This window comes from Erinaceus europaeus, chromosome 5 (assembly GCF_950295315.1).
Source record: "Erinaceus europaeus chromosome 5, mEriEur2.1, whole genome shotgun sequence".
Classification (NCBI taxonomy): domain Eukaryota; kingdom Metazoa; phylum Chordata; class Mammalia; order Eulipotyphla; family Erinaceidae; genus Erinaceus; species Erinaceus europaeus.
Window position 1 is genome coordinate 94,560,156 of NC_080166.1, and position 11,420 is coordinate 94,571,575.

Consider the following 11,420-nt stretch of genomic DNA (forward strand, 5'->3'; position numbering starts at 1 on the left):
AGATACCAGGGGTATAATTCCACACCACCAGAGTTCTGTGTCCCCATTCCCTCCACTGGAAACTGCAGTAGTTCTCCCAAGGTCACAGAAAAAAAAAAAAAAACATAACACAGAAACAACAAACAAATAAACATAACAGACATTTTTTAACACTAATCTACAAAAGCAGAGCATACACTTTTTAAGTGCACATGAAACATTCTGGGCAACAGAATATATATTATTAAATATAGAAATGAATTGAAACCACACAGATTATATTCTGTAGCCATAAAAACAGTAAGTTAAAAACCAATCACAGAATGGCACTTACTAAGTCCCAATGTGGATTCAGAATGCCTAGAATTGTCACTGACTCTTGGCGAAAGTGCACAATGATAGACTATTCTAGAAAGTAGTTTAACCATCTCTTATTGAATTAAATATACCCTTACTGAAAGACACAGCAACTTCATCCTTATGTGGTTATTTACCCAAGAGAAATAAAAGTGTATGCCACATAAGAACTAAAAAAATAAGCCTGAAAAAAATTGATAGCAATAGTATCCCCAAAACATAATTTCTTAGAGCAATTGTTTCTTAGATAAAATTTGAACATATAATTTGCTGACATAAAAAAATACATTCCCCTCATCATTCTGTATTAGTAACCAAAATGCCATAAATCAGTTGGGGTTCTGAAATTATACAAGATCTATTCAGCATATCTATACTACTAGGTACTGTTATTAGTGTTTTTACTGCATCTCTTTATGCAGTTTATTTATGATTAATTAATTACTGAAAATGTCTCTTGACCTATTTCCTTCTAGTCAAATTTAGGATTGCTGGATCAAAGGAACACATAAACTTTTGTGATCTTTTTCATAGGATTTAAAAAAAAACATACCTCATAGCACATGTGTATGCTCACATTCCCCCTTCCCCTCCACCCCGACCCCCCACATCTTTCGTAGTTAAAAGAGACATTTTCTTCAATGGAGCTACTTGGCTTTCAGAGCTACGTAATCTGGTCTTCCCCACAGAAGGCTAAATTAGTAATAGTAAAAAAAGTTGTCATTGAAATGATATGTATGTTTTTGATATATTTTGTAGGTGCATCCACCTTTTCACCAAATCTTCTCGGCTTACTGCTGCCTGCCCTTGGCATCCTTGTCTACTTGGAATTCTGAATGTGGTGTAACAGCTACTGTCCTCAACTCAGCTCAGAGGACACCCTTCATCCCAATGACAACCACACTTCCTTCCAATTCCTATGGCTCCATCCTAAGCCAAATAAATTATACTTTACAAGCTATCCAGATGATTCACAACACATATTATGACTGAGGCATTCAGGAACCCCTTCATTCAAAAGAATAACACTTACAATGGATAGAAAATGGTTTTTAACTCGTTCCAATATGCCTTATAAACCACTTAACCTGATTCTGTGACAGTTGCATGATTTAATTCAATGGAACAAGTTACAGTGTTCAATTCTATAGGCTGTAGAGTGAAAGTAAAATCACCATACACAGGTGCTTTAAATTTAATAACAAGTTGTGAAATATAATAGAGGTTGAAATGTTGATTGTATGTGGTACATGTAAGAATAATACAGTCTCTTGTACTATCTTCTCTGTTTAGGGTCTTGAATATTTTGAATGGCCTGGGCCTATCATCCATGGTATTTTGAGTTTTCTTGAGAAAAGAGAATAATTGCAACCTTATGAAAAATTTCATTACCTAAATTATGTCACTGACTGAGTTGAGAGATTTTGAATATTAGTTACCAAAATTCAAAACTTACTATCAGTATTATTATTTTTGAAGTAATTTTCCAAATATTTGAATAAAACTTTCATTTAGCTTTTTCATAGTAAAGTTAGCATACCATGTTTTTTTTAATTTTTGCATTCTCTGCTGTTATTTTGTTTTTCTTATCAATTTCATGCCTCAAAAATTATAGCTCTTATCTTGAGTATCATTATATCACTGTACTTATTCATATGTGGAATGATGAATTTTGAAAGGTAGAGTGCTTCCATTTTTTAAATCAAGATGTGACAGTCTTTATACAGCTAGTAATAAATGAATATCAATTATCTAATAATAGTCTAGTATGTTTGCTTTTATCCATAGTTTCAAAGTATAGCATTTCTTTATTGGAGGTGTGGGATCAAGAAATTACCTGCAGTATTTCTTATATATATATGTATATATATACATATATATAATTTAGTTTAAACTCATTCCCAATTCAATGCAATAATGAAAACTGGCTAAAAATACCAAATCATGACAATGGTACTTAGAAGTGTATACAAAACTGGAAGACCAGGAGGAGACAAGTAATGTGTCTGTTCAATGGTGTCTCCCAGGTGCTGGTGCTTTAGGATTTTATAACTTATGAAAAGAAAGACACATTTCTTCATTCTTCATGGTGTGTACGGAAATGTGTTTGAGTGTGGATGTGAAATGAATCAAATAATGAAGGGTTAGCTGGCTCATGAAATAGTGCAATGTCTGATGATTTAAGAGGTATAATCCTATTTTATTAGCACAACCTTGCTAGCTAATTAGAGTTTATCTTTTTAGAAAGGATACCTTATAGGTTCATAAAAAATATTTACAGGGAGCAAAATATATCTATTAAGACTTTACCCCTTTTCTTTAATTTGTATAATTTTGTACTATATATCTATGTGTAAATGTTTAGAGCTTTCATTATGAAAATATCAACGTATTTTATTAGTTAAATTTAACTCTTTGTTATAAAATGAAACTTTCTAAAAGCAAGTAAAAAGTATGATTTCCCAGTGGAAGTAATGTCAAAATCTTAAAACCCCTACCGTATTTCATAAAATATTTAATTATTTGAAAAAGAAACAAAATAGCTTCATACTTATGGGAAATATATACTCTGTAAGCCTTCTCTGTATAACTGTTTATGTTGTCATTGCTATACTTTGATTTTTCCTTTTGCAATGTGACCTATGTAGGTCATTTTTATATAATTGACAATAACTCAATCTTTTGCCAAATGCATGCTTGCCTTTTTTTTTTTCCCCTATCGTATGGTAATAAAGAGCAAAACTGGCTAGATTTTGCATGAAATGGTTCTGAAAGATAAGGAGAAAACAGACTTGGGGGTTTTTTTGCTTAATTATTAATTTGTGGCAGATAAGGTGGATTAAAATCTCTCATACACTGTTAACTCCAGCTTTTTATTTCCTCATGTTAGTGTACAAATTTGACTAGAACCATCAGTTTTAAATGGTTGTCACACTAACTAATGCGTCATCTGCTTTAAGATACAGAATTATGAATTAAAATTTATATAGACATAGACACATCTAGTTTTTCTTTGTATTTCAGGAAAGGTGATTGTAGTTTTATTTGATACTGATAAATACTGAATTGTTTTTTTTTTAATTTTTTATCATTTTTTTCAATGGACTAGTATAGGACCGTGCTTTGTCCTTTTTATGAATGAAAACAAGTTATAAAGAAATAAATGTCTTACTGTTACCCAAGAAAGAGCAGTTGTTGTTTTTTTCCTCAATTTACTTAAAATTAAAACTTCATTTTCAGTAAGTTATCATAAATTCAATAACATGGGATGGGTTACCAAGATATGGGCTTATAGCAGCCATGAATATTCATAGCAAAAATAAAGAAATGTCTAGGATAAATATTATTTGTTAAGAAACAGATCAGTGGTTGTAGGGTACTACAGAAAGTATATGTCACAAACACAGAGACATGAACACACAGATAATCCTGAGATTGTGTGCAATTAGTTACTAGTACAATAAGTAAGATCACCTGGTAATTTCAGTTTAAGGGAACATCCACGAGAATCATTCAGTCTAAGTCTAAATGCCAAAGCAAGCTGCTACATATGTACAAAATAAGAGACTAATTTACCCCTAAAAGAAGTCATCCTTTATATGAAGCTATCAGATTCTCTACTGGAGAAATTTTGCATTAAAGCATAGCTCTACAGAGAGCAACTTGGAACACGTAAATCCTCTTATGAGTCCTGAGCTCAAGCTTCTGATTCCAAGGGGTTCATGAATTCTACTTACAATCTTCTGCCTGCTCACCGTGATTCCTTGTTGGTCTTCTGACCTTGCTTCCTGTTTCATGAGGTGTTTTCCCATTCTGGATTCAAATTTCTCACAGACACTCTGCCTCCACGTCTTGACTGTAAGTATCATCTTGTTTGTCTGTTTTGAATTGATGGATATACTGATTGTCTTAGATTTGGATGAATAATTCAAAATGTGTAACTATACTTGGCCATTAAGCTGAAGGTATTAGATATAACATCACATTGTTTTTATTCTAATATGTTATTTATGGTACTTGACCTAGGATTGACCCCAGTTCACGTCCTACAAACATTAAGAGATCAAAGCTTATTTCTCTGCCTGTGTCTACTATGCTGCTGGTTCTCAAACCTGTTTGCCTATCCTATCCTTCAGAATTGGAAAAAATAAATCAAAACATAACAAAACAATATATTCAAGGAATCCACTCCAGACTTTCCAGATCAGAATTTTGTTGAGTGAGGCACAGGAATGAATCTGATACTTTTTAGTTTATTCAGCAGTCAAGCTGAAATTCAGCCCAGAATGTAGGCTTTGGGGAAGCTTCACCAGTGGTAAACAGTGCTGCAGGTGTCTGTTTCTCCTTATCTTCTCAATCTCTCTGTCTCTATCAGAAAAAAATAATAATAATACGAAAAAATAATGGTGACCTGAAGCCATATATTCACATAGGCACCAAATCCCAGTGACAGTCCTGGTGGCAAATAAAAAAAGAAATATCTTAAAATTCCATTATTTTAGTTTGTCTAAAAATGCTAATTTATTCATGACATATTTGCTTATTTTTATATTTTAGTTGCATATCTTAAATATTAAAATACTATACACATTTTGTCTGATAAAAATACAATTGTATCTAAAATCCAAGCAACAGATATGGAAAAGTATAATAAAAGGGTAAGTTTTCCATACAGGCTGTACCAGTTTATATTCCCAAAATAGCACTTTGTCCATTTTTGGCATTTTTAAAGTAAGATGTTCTCATAGATATGATGTGGTATCTTACTGTCCTGACTTGAACTTTTCTCATATTATGTGACATTTTTATATTATTGTAGGCTGTCTTAATGTCTTCTTTGGTTAAGATTCTGGGGTTTTCAGTAGGGTTATTTTTCGTTGGTAAATTTTCTGAGCACATTATATATTTTGATTATTTGCCTTTTGATGTGTGCCATGTAACACTTTTCCTCTTTGTGTTTTATCTTGGTTCCTTTTGCTGTGAAGAAGCTTTTCATCTTGATGTAATCCCATTGTATTACTTTGCTTTTGTTTTCTTTGCTGTTGGTCTCACGTCTCCAAAGACATTTCCAAAGCAAAAAAATGTGGAGTGTTCTGCTTACATTTTCTTAAAGATATTTTATAGTTTCCAGTCTAACATCCAACCCATTAGATATATTTTGAATTAGTTGTGAATGATGAGATGCATGATCCTGTTTTATTCTACTCTATGTCTCAGCTGAATTTTCCCATGCCAGTTATTGAAGAAAAAAGAAAGACTCTTGGGGGAGTAGGGCTGTAGTGCAGCGGGCTAAGCGCAGGTGGCGCAAAGCACAAAGACCGGCATAAGGATCCCGGTTCGAACCCCGGCTCCCCACCTGCAGGGGAGTCGCTTCACAGGTGGTGAAGCAGGTCTGCAGGTGTCTATCTTTGTACCTCCTCTCTGTCTTCCCCTCCCTCTCTCCATTTCTCTCTGTCCTATCCAACAATGACAACATCAATAATAACTACAACAATAAAACAACAAGGGCAACAAAAGGGAATAAAATTAAAAAAAAATTTTAAAAAAAAGACTCTTTTCTCCACTTACTTTTCTGGTCCACTATGACACACACACACACACACACATATATATGTATATTCATGATGAGTTTTTGCATAGAAAAATACATCATGACTTTCAAACAACCCAAAATATCTATAGGCTTATATCTGGGATCTCAATTCTGTTTAATTGATGTATGTGTCTGTTTTGTTCCAGTATTATGATTTATTAAAAAATTTTCCATTATAAACCTATGTTCATAGCAGCACAATTTCTAATAGCTAAAACCTGGAAGCAACCCAGGTGCTCAACAACAAATGAGTAGCTGAGAAAGCTATGATATATATACACAATGGAATGCTACACGGCTATTAACAACAATGGCCCCACCTTCTCTGACCCATCATAGATGGAGCTAGAAGGAATTATGTTAAGTGAGCTAAGTCAGAAAGATGAAGATGAATATGGAATGATCCCACTCAAAAACAGAAGTTGAGAAAGAATAACAGAAAGGAAAACTAAAAGCAGGATTTGACTGAATTTGGAGTAGGGCACCAAAGTAAAAACCCTCACCTTGAGGGTGAGGGTGGATGTTCGGCTTCACGGGGGGGGGGGGGGGGGGGAGGAAGAAATGGAATGGAATGGGACACAGTCTCTTGGTGGTGGGAATGGTGTTTATGTACACTTCTGTTATTTTTTAGTCATATAAATCACTATTTAATTAATATGAGAGGGGTAAAATTGATTATTGAATGTCTCAAACTTTTTAAAGCACAGACTGAATCTCTTTAATACATAGGCTGAGTCTTTATTTTGTTGACTCTCTTAAAAACTTAGACCAGGGAAAACAAAAGCAACCGGTGGCACAGCTATATACAAATAATGTCAAAGGACATAAACTATGGTGATGTTGTGCATGATACAGTAAATCCTACCAAAGGGATATTTCAAAGTTAAACCAATTGCCAAATAATGTGATTATAGCAATAACTATCGTCATCTTAAACCCCAAGACAGCAGGAACCCCCCACTTCCTCTATAGAGCCTTTATCTCCCCAGTCCTGGAACCTCTAGGGTAGGGCTCACTTTCCTGCATGCTTCTCTCAATTCATACCAAATGATATTGCATCCACTGATCCCAACCTAATCAACACAAGGAGTACCACCTCAGCATGCTTCACTTCAGACTGTGTCCAGATATTTCAGATGTGGAATGTCAACTCTTCACCCTCATTACTCAGGTGAGACCTTTCCTTTCATAGGATTCTCTAATCCCATTCCAGGAGATTCACTTCCTATCAAAGTCCCAAAAACCTAGATATAGACCAGGTCCCATGAGATAGAGCATATGTTCACATTTATCCATAAATTTGGGCGAAATGTATACCTGAAAGTAAAACTACATCATAGTCTGTAGTGAGTCAGTATAAAGTTCATAATGAAATAGTGTTTACTTAGACTTAGATACCCTCCTCACCTACTTCCTATTACAATTCTCTCACTCACTCCAAAGCTAACCTTAGCAAAGCAAGGACTGAAAAAGCTGAATAAGGGCAAGAGACTGGTATACTTTAATGATGACTCTTTAGGGGGAGTCTTGAGATTCCCAAACAGACATGGGCCTAGATCTCAAATAAATCCCTCTCTCCATTGTTACTGGTCATTTCTATCAGGAACACCACAATAGATCTTTTTGTGGGCCCCCATATGACTTTGCCCTCAACTTGGATCAACAATAGTAGAGAATGTTCCATTCTCTGAAGGGAAGCTGAACATACTCTATGCTACTCCTGAGGAAAGGGGGTCATTATTGGGGCAGCTTGGAATGTTCCTACTCATGACCACAAAATGTGAGCTCAGATCTACAGGGATGCAGATGTAAGCTTCTAAGCTGAACATGGGCCCCAGATCACATCAAATCGATGGGGTTTACAGTCAATAATATTTATACCCCTTTCCCATATTAGGGCACTACTCTCTACCCTGATCCAGTTTTCTGGTCCTTTTTCCAGCCATGACATCATCTCCGCAGACAATAACATGGATCCTCCTGCATATAAGATTTCAGGCTCAGGGGAAAAAAAAAAAAAGCACTAGTATAGGCACAGACCCATTGGAATATAACTAAAATATGCCTACTAAACTATCTATCTACAAAATGGAGGAAAATCCCCCCAACTCTTCATCTGCACTATTCCAGCCTTTAGGTCCATGATTGGTTAAGAGTTTGTTTGGCTCTGTATGTTAACTCTCTTTTCAATCACCAGGTTCCAGATGCTAGCATGATGCCAACCAGACTTCCCTGGAGAGACAACCCCAACAATGTATCCTAGAGCCGCTTCCCCAGAGCCCTTCCACACTAGAGAAAGAGAGAGACAGGCTGGGAGTATGGATTGACCTGTCAATGCCTACGGCAGGAAGCAATTACAGAAGCCAGTCCTTAAACCTTCTGCATCCTACAATGACCTTGGGTCCATACTCCCAGAGGGTTAAAGAATAGGAAAGCTATCAGGGGATGGGATGGGATAGAGTTCTGGTGGTGGGAATTGTGTGGAGTTGTACCCCTCTTATCCTATGGTTTAATCAGTGTTTCCTTTTTATAAATAAAAAATCAAAAAAATTTTTTTTCATTAGTGAGAGTTGGGAGGTAGCACTACAGGTTAAACGCATGCGGTATGAAGCACAAGGACCAGGATAAGGATCCTGTTTACAGCCCCAGGCTCCCCACCTGCAGGGGAGTCGCTGCAGGGAGTGAAGCAGGTCTGCAGGTGTCTAGCTTTCTCTCTCCCTCTCTGTAGTCCCCTCCTCTCTCCATTTCTCTCTATCCTGTCTAACAATGATGACATCAATAACAGCAATAACTACAACAACAATAAAAAAGAAGGGTAACAAAAAGGAAAATAAAAAAAGTTTTTTCTTTAGTGATTTAATAGTGATTAACAAAACAATGTAACAAGGGTATAATTCCATACATTTCCCACTGCCAAAGTTCATGTCCCATCCTCTCCATTGGAAACTTCCCTATTCTTTATCCTTCTGGGAGTATGGATCAAAATTCTTTGTGGTATGCAAAAAGTGAGAGTTCTGGCTTCTCTAATTGCCTCTTCAATGGACATTGGCAGGTTGACACCAGCCTGCTTCTATATTTCCCTAGTGGAGGAGGGCTCTAGAGAGGTGAGTTTCTGGGATATGACTACTAGTAGTAGTAATAGTAGGAGTAGTAGTATTCCCTTATAGTATAGTTTGAAGCCAAGAACTATTTTTGTTCTTTTTTCATCAGAATTGTTTTGGAGGTTCTTAGTCTTTTCCGCCTCCAGAAAACTTCTTTATCATTTTTTCTATCCCCTTAAATAAATTCAGTAGGACTGTGGTGTGGCTGGATTGCATTGACTCTGTATATTGCTCTGGGTAGGATGGTAATCTTAATGATGTTAATTCTTCTGGTTCATGAAAGAATGATGTGTACATCCAGACACAGTGCTAAACTTCATTGGAAAAGTCTATCCAAACATTTGAACTAGTCAAGGGGAAATGACATGCCACATTAAAATGTTGGAAACATACACATTTGTGGAAAGTTCAACACTCTAATTTGATAATTTACTACAATAATATGGTGGGAACACAATGAGAAATCCTGAATATTGTAGAATAAGCATAGATTGTTCACGAGTCTGGGTCAGCAATGGATCTGATGTGAGTTTGTTAAATAAACTGGGCTTTCTCATTTGCTTGAAAGCTGGCTGACTGTCAGCTGTGGAGGCTGCCTTCAGTTGGGGCCTCTAGGGAAACTTGGCTCTATTCCATTTTTCTCTCATCTTTCAGTAGGCTAGTTCTGGTATGTTCTCATTACAATGATAGAGGTGCAAGAAAGCAAGTGGAAACATGCAAGCACTCCTTCAAGCTTTTGCTTGCCTTCCATCTGCTGATATCCTATTGACCAAATCAAGTCACATTATAAAGCCAGAGCCAAGGGGAAGGGTAGGTCACCCACATATACAAAGGGTGTGGATATATAAGGAGTGTGGAAGAATTAAAGCCAAATGAATCTACCACAGATACTTGCCAAATTCCACTGAATCGAAGAGGCCATTGATTTTTGCCAAAAAAAAAAAGAGAGAGAGAGGAAATGCTCCTGACTAAACAATAATATGTTTACCATGTAGCACTCTATGTTTATTAAAGTTTATTCTTTGCACTATGATTTTTATGATTGTTCTGTTTATGCATAGACCTAAAGGAAACTATATCCAGAATAAATTGTATAAGACAGTCCTAAAAGTTCTCCACATTCAGAATATGACTCTTCCGAATCATTTAAAAACTTTGGATAGTTGATGTTTCCTTTTTTTTATTAGTGATTTAATAATTATCAACAAAACTATGGTCTAAGCAGAGTACAATTCCATATAATTCCCACCACCAGAGTTCTGTATCCCATCCCCTCCATCGGAAGTTTCACTATTATTTATCCCTCTGGGAGTATAGACAAAAGATCTTTATGAGGAGCAGGTGGGAGGTCTGGCTTCTGTAATTGCTTCTCCACTGGACATGGGCGTGACAGGTCAATCTACACCTCCCGCCTGTTTCTATCTTTCCCTAGTGGGGCAGAGCTCTTTGGAGGTGGGTTTCAGGACACACTGGTGAGGTCATCTGCCCAGGAAAGTCAGGTTGGTGTCATGGTAGTATCTGCAACTTGGTGAGGTTTGCTTTTTATTTGTCCTATTCAGCTCTCTTTTGGGGATTTATAGATGCATTATACTATTTCACCTGGTTCCTCTTTGTCTCCTCCTTATAGTTTATCTCCTACTGGCTTGAAAACCCTGCTCCCACTTGGAATTGGCAGGATTTTAATCATTTTTTTGTGTGGAGAATCTTCTAGTTGCTGCCTTCAAGCCACCATCTTGACTCCATCCCCTAATGTTTACTATCTTTAGTAGTATTAGTCTATGTGTCATTTCTTAAAAGATGTTACAATATGTTTCCCAGCTAAAGATACCCATTCTGCCAGTGCCCTCTCAGTTTAATCAGGTATTAACACAAAGTTATCATGGACATTTAAAAAGTATTGCAGATATTTCTATTCTTATTTTACTTGTTATTCATAGTATGTTACAAGATTATAATATATAGTCCCACACCACACCCACCACCAAAATCCTTATCTCCACCCTCCCACCTCCCAAAGATAACCACCATAGTTCTCACAAGTCTTACAGTTTGCTTTTTTCTGTTTTATTTATATTTTATTTTTTTAGCAAGTTCATATAAATCAGGTCTCTAGATTCCACATATGAGTGAAACTACCTGGTTATTGTCTTTCATCTCTTTATTTATATTGATAAGCCAAATCACCTCCAATCCCATCTATTTTGTTCAAAAAGATACAATATCATCTTTTTTATTGTAGAGTAATATTCCATGTAATGTATATCTCATAGTTTCTTTAGCCAGTCACCTGATAAATGGGCATTTAGGCTGCTTCCACTCGTTGGCTATTGTTAATAATACAGTTATGAAGGGGTGTGTATGTCCCTTATAATCAATGTTTTAGTGTCTAC

The 11,420-nt window shown here is 36.0% G+C and overlaps 1 protein-coding gene across 2 annotated transcripts in view; it reads left to right on the plus strand.

Moving 5' to 3' along the window:
• The window catches only part of CNTN1 (contactin 1), a 340,636-nt gene extending 337,114 nt beyond the window's left edge, over positions 1–3,522 (plus strand). For both annotated transcript variants that reach the window (XM_007531154.3, XM_060191552.1), the window contains one exon: positions 1,096–3,522. In XM_007531154.3, the coding sequence (XP_007531216.2) occupies positions 1,096–1,172 (77 nt within the window). In that variant the 3' untranslated portion in view covers positions 1,173–3,522. The remainder of the gene's footprint in view (positions 1–1,095) is intronic.
• The last annotated feature ends 7,898 nt before the right edge of the window (positions 3,523–11,420 follow it).